Genomic DNA, 14,625 nt, shown 5'->3' on the forward strand with positions numbered 1-14,625 from the left:
TGCAGCTGTGACCGTGGTTACTGGAACGCAGTCGCAGGGTGTCTGTGAGCCTCCCGATGGTGTCTCACTCTGAGGTCTTTTGGGTGAGATAAGGAGTTCCTGGCTGCTGGGTGGAATGTTCTCCCACTGGCAATGTTGCTGCTGGGGACGGGGTGCAGACCCCCACCCACCCAGCTGGTCTCTCTCAGGGCAACAGGCAGCAAACACTCCCACACTGGGGGCATCAGGACAGAGCCAGGACCCCACTCTGGGGGTGGCTGGTGGTGAGGGTTACTGGGCTAGCAGCATCTTGAGACAGGTGGCACAGCTTGGTCCTGGTAGAGATGACTGGGGCTTGCTGAGCCCCAGGCAAGGGACCTCCCTGTGGGGAGAAACACGTTTCTGGGAGGATGAGACAAGTGAGGTCAGTAGGGGTTGCCAGCCCCATCTGTCACCTGTGAGCAGCCAGGAAGGGGGCTCAGTGCTGGGGGCTGAGGGCTGGTCCCTGTGGGCCCCTTTGCCCCGCTTAGCAGCTTCCTGGAAGTGACCTGCCAAGGGCAGTTGCCTGTGCCTGCCCTGCCCGGTGCTGGCTGCTCTCCACTGCTCCAGTTTCTCCCTGCGATCTGCGGCCAAGGCAGCACGCGGAGGGACACTAAGCCTGTTACATCAGCCCAGCATTCGTAATCCCATCAAAAACATTATCAAGTTACTTTGACACGATCCACTTCCCTTAAACCTGTGTTGATCAGCATTAATTATATTACCCTCTTAATTATTTGCTACTGCAATCCCATGTCAGCTGCTCCGGTATCTTGTGGGGACGCTGCCAGCAGCAGCACGGACCTGCTCTGGTTGCCCACCTGTGCTGCCAGACCGGTCCCTCACCCTCTGGATGCCTGTGACCCCATCTGCTGGCTGTGCCGGCTGCTCAGTGGGGCCGGGGAAGGGGAGGCAGAACCAGACACCCCCCGGCTCCATCCCTGTGGGGAGGAGATGCTGTGCTGCGTATGGGGGCTTGTGGGCATCTCATGCCGGCAGCACTGCCCGGCCTCCTGTTTCCTCACAGAGAACCTCTGGAGCTCGTACCTGACCAAGGGCGTGATCGTGGAGAAGCGGGGGATGCCCTCAGTGAGCTCCCCCGACACCCCAGTGGACATGGACCAGCCCTACGTCTTCAGCGACATGACGTCCTACTTCACCCTGCTCGTCGGCATCTACTTCCCCTCAGTCACAGGTGGGAGTCGCCGCCGGCTCCGCTCCGTGCCGCGGGCACACAGGGCACGTGCCGCCGGGCGTGCTCCGCGGAGCCCCACGTGTGCCACCCCCGCGGTGGGTGCGGCTGTGACAGCGGCGTCGCGGGGGCGGCTGGTCGCCATCGCCTCCCACGCAGCCGCCCGCGCTCCAGATCTGACGGTGCCGCCCGGTGCGCGCTGACGTCCCGCCGCTTTGGTATTTTTAGCTCTCCGGGGGCAGAGGAGCCCCCCCGCCCCAGTCCCGCTGCGGAGCCAACGGGGCGCAGCCGCCGGGGCTCCCCTGCAGCTCCGCCGGGGCCAGGGCCGGCCGGACCCCCGCCGGGCTACCCCGGCCATGGCGAGCGACGGCGGGTCCGACGCTGCGGGGTCCCCGGCAGCCCCTCAGCCTGCGCTGCCCTCCCTGCCGCTGCCCATTCAGCAGCAGGTCCCGGTTTCTGCAGGACGCCTGTCCCCCGGTGCCGCGGGCTGTGGGGTCCTGCCCTGGCTGCTGCTGCGGCCGGAGCGCGGGTCATCCCTCGGGCTGTGTTGGACCCGCCTATGCAGCCGCGTCCCTGCGTGACCTCCTGCCCTCGCAGAGCAGCGTCGGGGCTGGACCCTGTCCCTGCCCCTGCGGCAGCCACCGTCCCTGCTTGAGCTAATTAAGGGCTAATGAGACAAGGCACTTGAGAGCTTTTGAGCCTAATCCTTGAGTGGCCTCAGACTGCGGTTTGGGGTAGGGGGGAGGTGCTAGAGGGATGAGAAGAGCAGGCTGGGGGCTCAAAGCCGCAGCAGCGCCTTCTCTGCTGCCCATCACGTCTGGTCCGCATCCTGGCACACACCGAGCCGCGCCCTGCTGTGCCCAGGGCTCACGCGGTGCCTGGCATGAGGGCATCTGGGACTGTGGTATGGGCTGTAGTTCTGCTCCTTCTGACATGGTCCCCTCTTTCCCCAGGCATAATGGCTGGCTCCAACCGCTCTGGAGACCTGCGGGATGCCCAGAAGTCCATCCCCACGGGCACCATCCTGGCTATTGCCACCACCTCTGCAGTCTGTATCCTTCATGGCCTGCCCAAGCCTGGGCCGTGGGGCTGAGGGTGGGTGGGCTCACTCTGCAGGGCTGATTTGCTCAGGTGCTCTGCTGGGCTGGGACAGGGGCCCAGCACCCCACTGGCTGGGCAGGCAGTAATCTGCATTCTCCTGGCTCTCCTTGACCACCTGGCAGATATCAGCTCTGTTGTTCTCTTTGGAGCATGCATCGAGGGGGTTGTCCTGCGAGACAAGTGAGTGTCCCAAGGCCATAGGGGGCAGGGGGAGAGTCTGGCAGCACCCTGGAACCGGCTGGGGCAGGGGCAGACCCAGGGGTGGGCAGAGGTGTGGGGGAAGCTGCAACCAAGACACACTGGGCAGACATGGTGGCATTGGACGGCTTGTTGGTGTCAAGGGGCAGGGGGACTGGAGCTTGTAACAGGCACTGGGGGCTTGTATGAACCCCGACCATCCATGTTTTGCTGCATTCCTCCCGCTCTGGGGCTGCAGGCAGCCACTTGTTTGTCAACAGGCAGGGCTGCCTATGCTCCTGCCTATCTGGGGCAGCCCCGCTCACCGTGCATGGCAGGTGACACTTCTGGGTCGCCAGCACCAACACAAACAGGATGCAACTGCATGCATCATCATTGGCCCCCCCGGCACAGTGACAGGGAGTCCTATCCCACACCTCCCTTTGTCCTTGGCCACACTTTTGGGTACAGGGATGAGGACAGACCCCTGGCAACCTCTGACCCTGGTCCTTTGCTCACCCCTTGGGGGAGTGTGCCCTTCTCCGGTCGTGTCACATCCCTCCAAGGTGGTGTCATTGTGGGGGGCTGGATTGGGGCGCTGTGGTGCTGGTGCTTTTGGGGCTCAGTCATGGGAAGGAACCACAGGTGATGCTGATGCCCCGCAGGTTTGGTGAGGCCGTCAATGGGAACCTGGTGGTTGGCACCCTGGCATGGCCATCCCCGTGGGTCATTGTCATCGGCTCGTTCTTCTCCACCTGTGGGGCCGGGTTGCAGAGTCTCACTGGAGCCCCTCGCCTCCTGCAAGCTATCTCCAGGGACGGGATCGTACCCTTCCTCAGGGTAGGTGTCCCCCGAGTCCGGCGCTGCCCACCCTGAATGCCCACTGTGGCTGCAGATTGAACCAGCGCGAGGGAGCGGTGGGAACCCACGCTGCCTCCTCCCGGCACCGCCGCTGCCAGAGCAGCCCCGCTTCCCTGCTCTCATCCCGCGGGCACCGGCGCCGCGGTGGGCGGCCGTGGTGGCGTGCGGCCGTGGTGGCTCTGGCTGCAGTATCGGTAGGAGGAGAGTGTCGGGAAAGGTCAGGATCCCCTCCCCCCCGCTGCCGTGCCGCTTCATATTTTATCTGCTCTCTGAAGACGCGTTCCCACAACCTCATCTCTCCAAATCCAACCCGACAGCTCCCCCCAGGGAAGAGCGGGCTAATTTTATCCTCCCTCTTTCTCCTTGCCAGCCCCAGCCCGAGCTCTCGCTCGCGCCGCCCGCACCCTCTAATGCGTCCGGACACGCGCCCTCGGCCCCCTCCCCGGCCCCCCTGTGTCCCCACAGCGGCAGGAGGGGCCACTATCCCCCGGCAGCGTGTCTGTCCCAGGCATAGGGCGCCCGATTCTGCTCTGGCTGTGACCAGGCTGTGAGCCTGGTGGGAGTACAGGGGTATGGGGGCTGCTGTGCTGGGTGTGGGGAGAGCCATGGGATCTGCTGGGAATGGGACAGTACTGTCAGCAGGAGCCAGTCCTGCCAGCGCTGGGACTGTTGTCCTGGCAGGATCCAGAGTGGGACATGTGCCAGCTCATGGCATCCAGTGTTCCCAGTCCCTGCTCCCACCAGGGCTGGGTGTATGGGAGGGTCCAACCTCATCGAGCTGCACTAAGTACCCTTGCCCAGGGCTACAGGGCACCAAAGAGCCTGACACACCCCTCTCCCCCTGCTTCCAGGTCTTTGGCCACGGCAAAGCCAACGGGGAGCCGACATGGGCCCTACTGCTCACAGCCTGCATCTGCGAGATCGGGATCCTGATCGCCTCCCTGGACGAGGTGGCTCCCATCCTCTCCATGTAGGCAGCGTGCTGTCCACCCACACCTTCCCAAGCAGCGGGTGGCACGTGTGGGTCTCTGCTTCTCAGGGTGGGGGGATGCACCTGCTGGCCTGGCCCCTCCCTGGGAAGTGGGAGGACCTTGTGGGGACTCCAGGGTCCCATCTTGGCCAGCATTGAGGCTTGGTTACTCCACGACACTTCTTCTCTGTCCATCAGCGGGGCCCGCTCCAGCATTGGCCAGCCTGGGGCCAGGTGTGGAGACCCCAGTCCCTCACAGGGTGCCCACTCAGCCCCATACTCTCTCTTACAGGTTCTTCCTCATGTGCTACATGTTTGTCAACCTGGCGTGCGCGGTGCAGACGCTGCTGCGGACACCCAACTGGCGGCCCCGCTTCCGCTACTACCACTGGTGAGCTGGGTGGGATGCAGCAGGACAGGAGTCACCCAGGACACCCTGGTGTGGGGACCCCAGGGCATGCTGACACCACTGTGCTCTCTGCAGGACCCTGTCCTTCCTGGGCATGAGCCTCTGCCTGGCGCTGATGTTCATCTGCTCCTGGTACTACGCACTGGTGGCCATGCTGATCGCTGGCCTTATCTACAAATACATTGAGTACCGCGGGTAAGGAAGGCCATGGCACTGCAGGTCCTGGCCAGCCCCCCACGGCCACGTGGCCTCTCAGTGTGGCTGCTCATCCCAGGATACTCCAGGGTGCCAGTGTGGTGCTCTGTGGCCAGAGCCGTGGGCATCTCTTACGTGCTGCTGGTTTCTGCAGGGCAGAGAAGGAGTGGGGCGACGGGATCCGGGGTCTGTCCCTGAGCGCAGCCCGCTATGCCCTGCTGCGGTTGGAGGAAGGACCCCCACACACCAAGAACTGGAGGTAAGGCTGGGAAGGGAGATGGGGATCTGAGGGTGCTGGGGCAGGGACCAGCTGGGTGCAGGCACTGACTATAGGACCTTCCTTCCAGGCCACAGCTGCTGGTTCTAGTCCGCGGGGATCAGGAGCAGAATGTGGTGCACCCGCAGCTCCTGTCCTTCACGTCACAGCTCAAGGCTGGGAAAGGCCTCACTATCGTGGCCTCTGTGCTGGAAGGGACCTTCCTGGACAACCACCCTCAGGCACAGAGGGCGGAGGAGGTGAGAGCTGCCTGCACCAGGATGGGCTGTGCCAGCAACAGGTGCTCCTGGTCCCCAGGTGCCCAGGGTTGTTTTTGCCCCATGGCCAGGACGGGTGGCCCTGGATAGCCTGGAGAGTCTTGGAGTGGCATCAGGCAGAGCCTGAGGACTCCATGCTGCACTGGTGCTCAGAGCACTGCAATGCTCCGGACCCCTCTCCCCCTCCAAGACACCAGAGAGGCTGGCACCAGCCAAGTACAGGTTTCAGTCTTGGCCAGATGCTGCAGAACTTGGCACAGCATGGCATATCACAGCACAGTGCCCAGCCAGGGGCTGGTGTGCTGCTAGGCTGAGCAGACCCCACAGCCTCCACCCTCCCTACGGTCTCTGTGGCTCTGGTGCCAGGCAGGGTGGGAGACGAGCCTTTCTCCACCAGAGTGAGAGTGCTCCCCACCCCCTGCACCCGCGGGGCAGCACATTAATGAGATTAAGCCCTCGGAAGCAAACAGTTTCTCTCCCATGCAGACATGTTATAATTTCTCTGAGTAAATAACTCTAATTGCTGCTCCACCGCCCGTCAGAGCCCTGGCACAAGAACACCCTCTGCTCTGCACGATGCAGAGCTGTGTGCCAGCTCCGTGCACCACTGGGCATCACCCCCCTGGCCCAGAGCCACCAGCCTGCTGTGGGGCATGAAGACCCAGGGGCACCCTCCAGAGACCTGCACCCCACAGCCTGCACCCTGCACCTCACAGCCCTGTACCCCATTCTCTGCATCCCACATTTTGTGCCCTGTACCCCACAGCCTGCATCCTGTACCCCACACCCTATGCCCTGCACCTCATCTGGCCAGTGTTGGGCCACTGCTGGGCCTGGAGGTTGCTGTGCCTGTGATCCATGCCTGTCCCTGAGGCCCTGGGATCTCTAACTTCCCTCTCCCTTGCAGTCCATCCGGCGCCTGATGGAAGCAGAGAAGGTGAAGGGCTTTTGTCAGGTGGTGATCTCCTCTAACCTGCGGGATGGCATGTCCCACCTCATCCAGTCCAGTGGGCTGGGAGGGCTGCAGCATAACACAGTGCTGGTGGGCTGGCCCCGCAGCTGGCGCCAGAAGGAGGACCACCAGACCTGGAGGAACTTCATTGGTAGGCACCATGGAGGGCGGGTGCTGCTGGGCTGGGGGGCTGCAAGCTGCTCTGGCTGACGTGGCCCTTCCCCTCCCAGAGCTGGTGCGAGAGACCACAGCTGGGCACCTGGCCTTGCTGGTGGCCAAGAATGTTGCCATGTTTCCGGGCAACCAGGAGCGGTTCTCAGAGGGCCACATCGATGTCTGGTGGATTGTCCATGATGGTGGGATGCTGATGCTGCTGCCCTTCCTCCTGCGGCAGCACAAGGTAGGCTTGGCCCCTGGGGCTGGGGCTGGGGCTGTTCCTGTTGAGCTGCGTGCAAGCCTCCTCCCTCCCTCGCAGGTGTGGCGTAAGTGCAAGATGCGCATCTTCACAGTGGCGCAGATGGATGACAACAGCATCCAGATGAAGAAGGACCTTACCACGTTCCTGTACCACCTGCGCATCACTGCAGAGGTGGAGGTGGTGGAGATGGTGAGTACTGGGATGGGGCACGTGCTGCAGTCAGGGATGCTGTGCACGGGAGAGCCAGACAGACCTTGACATGGGGACAAAGCACCATAGGAATATGCTGGGCCATGCTGGGAGCAGTCAGTACAACTTACCCTGCCTCAAATTTCTCCTATTCCCCCCACAGCATGAGAGTGACATCTCTGCCTACACCTATGAGAAGACACTGGTGATGGAGCAGCGTTCCCAGATCCTCAAACAAATGCACCTCACCAAGAATGAGCGGGAGCGGGAGGTGAGGCTGCAGGACAGGCTGGGTGGGCTCTGACCCCTGTGGTGGCTCTGATGCCAGCTGAGCTGCCCTGCAGCTGTGTGTGCTTGTCCTCCTGGGGAGCTGGGTGTCAGGCTGGGCTCTGCCCAGCCAAGCCCTCTTGTGCCCCGCTCCCCTGGCTGACCCCTCCTGCACAGATCCAGAGCATCACGGATGAGTCCCGTGGCTCCATCCGGCGCAAGAACCCGGCCAACACGCGCCTGCGCCTGAACGTCCCCGAGGAGCAGGCTGCTGATGGGGAGGAGAAGCCAGAAGAGGAGGTGAGGGGTTGTACCAAAACAGAATCCAGCAGGAACATGGCCCTGGCCTCTGCCCACCATTTCCCTCTCCTGTCTGCAGGTCCAACTAATCCACGACAAGAATGCCACCACCTTCTCCAGCAGCTCCCAGTCCCCTGGTGATGAGGTGGAGGCAGCCCCTGAGAAAGTGCATCTCACCTGGACCAAGGAGAAGTCTGTTGCTGAGAAGAACAAGAGCAAGAGCCCTGTCAGCCCTGAGGGCATCAAGGACTTCTTCAACATGAAGCCGTACGGCCCCCCATGATGCCACCTTGTCCCACCCATGCCCTGTGTCCCTGGCTGTCCCTGCCCACCTCAGCCAGGCGGGTACAGACAGGGCCTCAGCAGCACCAGCTTGATCCTTGCCCTGAGGAATGGTCAGGCAGCCTGGGTGCTCAGAGTGCACCCCTACAGAGGGGCTGGGGGGAAGTGGAGAGAGGTCCCTGGGCAGAAATGTGCTGGCAAGGGATGGGGTGCCCAGGCTGTGTGTGCTGCAGGGAGTGATGGTGCACACCTTGTGTTCACCACATTTCTCTCTCTCTCTCTCTCTCTCTCTCTTTCTCTTTCTCTCTCTCTCTCTTTCTCTCTCCGACCCCATCGTGCTCCTGGCAGGGAGTGGGAGAACCTGTAAGTCTGGGTTTGGCTGGGCGCCGCGGCTGGGGTGGAGGGAGCTGGGTTGTGCTCATGGGGCAGTGTGATGGGAGCCATTGGGGTTGCCCCCGTGCAGGAGGGCGGCTCAGTGAGCCGTGACAGCTGCAGTGCCAGACGGTTCACCCGGGCAGTGCGCGAGGGTTGTGGCTGCCAGCCCCGTGCACCACGCACTGCCCGCACTGCACGCTCCTTGTCTGCCCTGCAATGCTGCCAGCAGCTCCCTGCAAGCCTGGGCTCAAGCACCTACCATGCCACTTGTGCTGTCAGTTCCTGCTCACTCTCTAGTGGCCTGGCCCTGAGCAGCCACGGCTGCCACTGTCCACAGGCACTGTGCGTGGCCCTGTGGCTCATGGCCACCGATGCAGGCTCTGAGTCACCGGCGCTGTGCCTGGCAAAGCTTGCTGCACCCTGAGCTCATGTTGCAGCCCAGCCTGGACTGCTCTAGGGCAGGAGGCCAGCATGCCCTGTGACCCCTTGGGCCTGGTGTGGGGCAGGAGGCCGACGGTATCTGTCCTGTGCCCACACGTGCTGTCACCCACAGGAACCAGTCCAATGTGCGGAGGATGCACACGGCTGTGAAGCTCAATGAGGTGATTGTGAAGAAGTCCCAGGATGCCAAGCTGGTCCTACTGAACATGCCAGGGCCTCCCCGTAACCGGAAGGGGGATGAGAACTGTATCCTTCCTGTGGGGCCAGTCATCAAGACCCCTCTACACTGGGGGCCCAGGGTCCATGTCTTCCCCAAAGCTGGGGGGTCTTGTAAGCGAGTGCCAAAAGCACAGGTCTAGTTCCTGAGCTTGGACCCCCCCCACACCTCCTGCTCCTGGCTGGGTCCAGCAGCTGTCATTGGCACCACCCTCTGGCATCTGATGGGTGGTGGAGCCACATGACATTCCACCTGCACCCATGAGTGCAATGGCACACGACAGGGGCCCAGGTAGAGATTTGTGGGTCTCAGCCATCTGCTGGCTCAGCCACCATCCCCAGTGTATAGCACCAGCATGGGTGGGCTCCCCTGGGCCCTTGGCTTGGAACTGACCCCACCAGCTCCTGGCTCTGGTGTCAGGGTGTCAGTTCTGCAGGCTCAGCTGGGGCTGGGCAGGGATGGCACAGGGCTGTCCCCATGTTCCAGTGTGGAGTTTGTCCTCCTTGACAGCTGTGCAGACATGGAGTTCCTGGAGGTACTGACGGAGCATCTGGACCGAGTGCTCCTGGTGCGTGGTGGGGGCCGGGAGGTCATCACCATCTACTCCTGAAAGATGGCGCGAGAGAGGTTTGTCTGCACACTGAGAGCCCCGCCACCCCTTTGCACCGTGCTCCCGGAGGGGAGGAGGGAAGGCCGGATGGCAGCCGGTGCGCAGAACCTTCACCTGGCTTTGGCCGTGCCCCTGATCTCTCCATTCGAACTGCAGCACCAGATCTTCCGGGAGCATCCAGCACCAGAGCAGCTGTTCCTCATTGCAACACCACAGCACTGCTGTCCTTGTTTATATATAAATATATACAGTGAACCGCGGACTGAGCACCAGAGCTCCGCGCTGCCGCCACCGCCCGCCCTGGCAGGGCCAGCCCCGCCGCCAGCCCCAGCACTGCCGCTGCAGCCCCTGGCCGGGCAGGAGGGCGGCTGTGCCGAGACGGACCTTGGCCCCACCGTGCTGCTACTCCTGCACAGACTCGGCTGGATGCGCCCTTGCCCTGCGCCCACCGCCTGCGCCGTGCCTCCCCGCGGGCGCTGGCAGAAGAGAGAGGCTCCCACCACGCTCCCCTCGCCAGACGCTCCTCTGCTCACCTCCAGCCGCGCCCGGGGCTGCCTCCCACGGCGCTGCACCCCGCTGCTTCTCACCGCCATGGGTCTGGACAGCCCCACCTCGCCGCTGCCTGGGCACCGTCATCTCTGGAGGCCGTGGGCTGAGCTTGTGGAGATGCAGCACCATGGTTTGGAGGGGGCAGAGGGTGGGGGGCGGCTGTGAGGGGTCAGGTGCTGGAGCACAGCAAGGCCGTGAGAGCAGGAGCCCTGACCTGGTGTGGCTCGGGGTGCTCCCTGTCCCCCCCCGGCTGACTCCAGCCTCTCTCTTTCCTGACGCTCTCCAGGTGCTTGCGCAGCAGTCGCGGTGTGGAGCTGCGGTGTCGGGAGCCGCACGGAGGCCCTGCCATGTGCAGCGTGAGCCGGGGCCCCTCTCCGGCAGCTGGAGCCGCGTGGGTGCTGAGGACCCCCACCCTGCTCCCCCGCCGCATTGCACTGGGGGCTCTCAGGGCCCAGCACCAGCCAGCCCGGCTGGCCCCAGCACCTGCCTATGTGTCTGGGTTCCCCCGTGCCCCGCTGCACTCCCTGCTGCTCCCCAGGGCTTTGCTGCTAACCCAGCCCTGGCCCCGGCCCCAGGCAGTCGCAGATGCTGCCGGGGGCTGTAGGACAGTCTGGATCTGTGTGTATTTTTAACATATGCAAAGGCTGTTTGCTGATCTGACCAGCAAGACCTCACAGTGAGGTGGGGGCTGTAGGGGCCCCACTGCCCCCCGGCATCATGGCACTCCCTCACCCGGCTGGCCAGGGCAGCCCAGGCACTAGCCACGCCACAGCCGTCAGCCCCCGCGCCTGGGCAGCAGAGCCCCCCGGGGCAGATCAAACACCTCTTATCTTTGGCAGCAGCTGCAGGGTCGCCCCCGCCGCTGTCCCCCCTCCCCCCCCGCCCCCCCCAGCATCTCTCACAGAAGAGAAACTGAGGCGCTTTTAACAAATGTGAACGGTTCCAGGAACCACGCAGGAAGCGGTGCGAGGGCAGCAGGGTGCCGCTGGCGCCCGCCCCAGCCCCATGTACATAGTGTACATAATACAGTACGTGTATTTTTAAAGTGATCATATTTATGTTAATAGAACCAGATGAAGTCTATATATAGAGATCTATATCTATTCTGAGAGATGCAGGGCTCTGCTAGCACCAGGCCACAGGGACGGGGAGCTGAGCCGGGCTGCTCCTGCACAAACCAGGAGCCCATCCGTTGCACCGAGTGCTCCAGAGTGGTGGTGGAGGCTGCAGCCTTCCCCGGCCACCAGCAGCCCCTGGGAAAGGGCCAGGTCGCAGGTTCATTCTCTTCTCAATTTAGCTTCTTAAGAGTTTTCAGGGAAAAGAAGTCACAGACTTTTCTGAACTTGTTTCACAGCAGATTTGAGCTTCCACTCAAAGTGCAGCCTGCTAAGAGTTGCCCTCTCCCGGCAGCGCTGGCGGCTTTGTGCCAGCCTGAGCCCTGGGCAGCACTTTGTCCCCGGCCAGAGCTGAGTCCCTGTGCTGAAGCACTCACTCCCTCAGCCCCTCCAGACACTCCCCAGTGCTGCCTTGTACCGCAGCAGGTGCAGAGGGAGTGAGTGCTGCTACAGCATCCCTGAGGGTGTCCATCCAGGCAGAGCTGCCTCCTGCCTGGCACAGGCAGCCCTGACTGGTCCCAGCTCCCTGCCCACCCACCTCCCTGCCAACCTTGGCTCCTGCCTCCCTGAGAGCCCCCTGTACCGGCCACTCCAGCCCCTGCTCCCTCTGCAGAGCTCCTCTACTCCAGGTCCAGGCCAAAGCTTTTTGGGGATGCTTGGATAAAAAGCAGTGGGTTTTTTGATGTTGGATTTTTTTTGGCTTTAAGATACTACTTGGACACACTCCTAGACCAAAACCAAGCCCCAGCTGCACATCTGTGCCTGCTCATACCTTGCTCCTACATTTCCATCACTCCCGAAGTGCCTCCCTTCTCTCCAGGAGCAATCCCAGTCACAGCCAGACTTTCTGCCAGGGTAGCTCAGCTGCCTATGTGGCTGCAGGTCTGTGTCATGGACACTGCTGTGGAAGCTGGTCACACAGGCATGGCGAGCTCACCATGTACAGGTTGAGCTGAGACCTGGCTTCAGCACAGGAGCTCAGGGCTGATGAATGGTGCAGATGCACAGGGCAGCACTCTCCAGTCCTGCCTCTGCCTCAGCAGCTGGCGAGTTGTGGGAGGAGCAGGTAGGGGTCTGCAAGTGAAAAGTTCCTTTAGTTTTGGGAAGGCCAGCCCATGGGAACCAGGATTTGCCAGGGTCTAGCTGCTCTGCCCCTCGTAGCTGGCCCTATACTACCACATACAAGCTCACGTGCTGTTTCCAGCCTCCCAAAATTATTTGAGGAACTACAGCAGCAGCGGGGGAGGCACAGCAGCTTGCCCACGCAGCTCATGTGTTAGCACCATGTTGTTGGGCCTCGAGTGTTTGCCAGCTGCTCTGCCTCTTCACAAGATGCCACTCATTCCCTGCAGTCACCTTCTGATTGCAGCTTGGCTGCTGCCCCCTGTGCTGCCAGGCCTGAGGCAGTGAGCATGGTCCCCTCTTGCCCTGGCACATGGCACAGGGCAGAGGCAGGTTACACACAGCCTCTGCCGAGGCCACAGACGGCACCCACCCTCACAGCATCAGGTGGGAGGCTCCTCTGGTGGCTGCAGGTACAGGGCAGCCAGGAATGACGTTGTTTGCAGAACAGCAGTGAGAGCAGGCAGGGCACACTTCTGACAGGTTTGCTTCATCCCCCCAGCATCACCAGTGGATCCCATTCCCCTCAGCACCACTTCCACCCTGATGGCAAAGACATGGTCTCAGCTCCCCCAGGGAGCAGGAAGGCCATTCCTTTCCATCAGGACTGCTGAAAAAAGGCATTCCCCTTCCCCTCCTCCAGCAAGAGCAGGAGCACAGCTCCGGACAGAGTCAGGGCTGCTCCTACACTCCTGCCAGGCAGTTTGGCTGTGGCAAGACAGGAGGTGGTTTCCACAGCACGTCCCCTCGCCGTCGGCTGGAGAGGGCCAGTTTTAGCAGACAGCACTGCATGTTAGTTTACAAACCCAGCCCTGCACGTTTGGCCTCTGTGAGTGTTCAGTTTCCCCATGGAGCACCCTTCTGCCGCTCCACCGTGGTGAAGACAGTGTCCTCCTCTGGTAGACATGCAAGTTCCTCCTTGGCACATGCGCAGACACGGTCCAGTTTTTGTTCCAGACAGGAAGGTCTTGACCCCCCGGTTTGTTTTACAGGCAGGCTGCTGCTGGAGCAGCACAACCCATGGGAGAGTGGGCTGCAGTGTGGCCACAGTAGGCAGGGACTGTTTGGCCAGTGCACAGCACTGGTGGCATGTGCTCCAGTCCCTGCTGCAGGAGGGCCAAGCAGCCCTGGCCCCTGTGACTGGCAGTGGGCAGCTCAGGTCACTGTGGAGGGCAGCTCAGATCGCTGTGGCCACCACACAGCACAGGCAGCAAGCCACAGGGCAGCAGGGACCAGAGGCACAGGTAGCATCCAGCCTGGGCAGGTGCTGGTCTGTGGCTGGACGAGAGGAAGGACAAGAGTCTGCACAAGGGCAAGAGTTGCACTAGAAGAGTCAAGACCCTCCTCTGTGTAGCAGGACTAAAAACTAGCAGAAAGACCGAGAGGTCTGAGATTTGCTGGTTACAACACTTTCTGTGCTACATGTGCAATATATTTGTTATGAATGTTATCACGAAGTCGGTTCATTCAATACTCTTTTAATCACTGTAGCTAGATGTTCTCTGTCCATTCAAGTGACTTTTATTCGAGTGCAATATTTCAATAGACATGTAGTGACCTAGAATGCTTTGTGTTTTAGAGAATCTGTGTGCAGAGCAATGCAATTAAGTTTAAAACCTTGTAAATAAAACAGGTTGCAAACCAAAAAAAAACCCCTATTAGGCTTGCATTTAATTTCTGTGTGTGTTTCAGTGTTGTGCATTAGGCCGCCTCGGTGCAGACCCCGTGTTCTCTGTGCAGGTGTTCATGGAGGAGTGGCTCCTCGGCTGTTGAATGCTCCCTGTTAATGCTTTACTGCTTTACCTGTATTCATTTTTCTAGACTCCTGTCTGCACAAAATGCAATAAATGATTTTATTACACCCTTCACTACTTGCATGGGGGCTTTTCACTTGCTTCCAGGTCTCCACAGCTATTTTGCACCATTTCAGTAACATGGAGCAAGCCCTGATAGGGTGCAGATTGCAGAGGAAACAAAGCACGAGAGGAACAACCTCTCCAAAGGGATGTGGTTCCCACATTTCACCTCACAAAGATTTCTCATCACTCCAGCAAAGGTGTTTTAGCCGGATGCAGGGTTGTAGAGGTGGAGAAAGGGATCTAACAAGAGGAAGGATAGCAGACACACACACTGCTGTCCAGACTCAGGCTGTGTGATGGCAGCATGAAGTCACAGGATGCCACTGCTGAAGGCACAGGGACTGGCAGCCCTGACCTCACACTGGCCGCAGCACTGACTCGGACCTGCCCCTCCCATCACTGCTCCCTGGAGAGGTTTTAGCCTCCTCACATCAGCCCTGCCACATCTCCCAGCCTGAGACCAGCCCAGTGC

At 61.3% G+C, this 14,625-nt stretch overlaps 1 protein-coding gene across 3 annotated transcripts in view; it reads left to right on the top strand.

The window, feature by feature from the left end:
- Window positions 1–14,162, top strand: part of SLC12A5 (solute carrier family 12 member 5) — a 31,749-nt gene extending 17,587 nt beyond the window's left edge. For 2 of the 3 annotated variants that reach the window (XM_085079058.1, XM_085079056.1), the window contains exons 9-27: window positions 1,046–1,213; window positions 2,164–2,262; window positions 2,434–2,491; window positions 3,154–3,328; window positions 4,201–4,319; window positions 4,612–4,710; window positions 4,804–4,923; window positions 5,078–5,182; window positions 5,271–5,439; window positions 6,365–6,560; window positions 6,640–6,809; window positions 6,885–7,016; window positions 7,180–7,287; window positions 7,461–7,583; window positions 7,663–7,850; window positions 8,214–8,228; window positions 8,794–8,927; window positions 9,417–9,525; window positions 9,665–14,162. In XM_085079058.1, coding sequence (XP_084935184.1) covers window positions 1,046–1,213; window positions 2,164–2,262; window positions 2,434–2,491; window positions 3,154–3,328; window positions 4,201–4,319; window positions 4,612–4,710; window positions 4,804–4,923; window positions 5,078–5,182; window positions 5,271–5,439; window positions 6,365–6,560; window positions 6,640–6,809; window positions 6,885–7,016; window positions 7,180–7,287; window positions 7,461–7,583; window positions 7,663–7,850; window positions 8,214–8,228; window positions 8,794–8,927; window positions 9,417–9,508 — 2,270 coding nt within the window. In that variant the 3' untranslated portion in view covers window positions 9,509–9,525; window positions 9,665–14,162. The remainder of the gene's footprint in view (window positions 1–1,045; window positions 1,214–2,163; window positions 2,263–2,433; window positions 2,492–3,153; window positions 3,329–4,200; window positions 4,320–4,611; window positions 4,711–4,803; window positions 4,924–5,077; window positions 5,183–5,270; window positions 5,440–6,364; window positions 6,561–6,639; window positions 6,810–6,884; window positions 7,017–7,179; window positions 7,288–7,460; window positions 7,584–7,662; window positions 7,851–8,213; window positions 8,229–8,793; window positions 8,928–9,416; window positions 9,526–9,664) is intronic. The other variant, XM_085079057.1, reaches the window with a different exon arrangement.
- The last annotated feature ends 463 nt before the right edge of the window (window positions 14,163–14,625 follow it).

This window comes from Lichenostomus cassidix, chromosome 20, assembly GCF_008360975.1.
Source record: "Lichenostomus cassidix isolate B80296 chromosome 20, HeHo_3.0, whole genome shotgun sequence".
Classification (NCBI taxonomy): Eukaryota; Metazoa; Chordata; class Aves; order Passeriformes; family Meliphagidae; genus Lichenostomus; species Lichenostomus cassidix.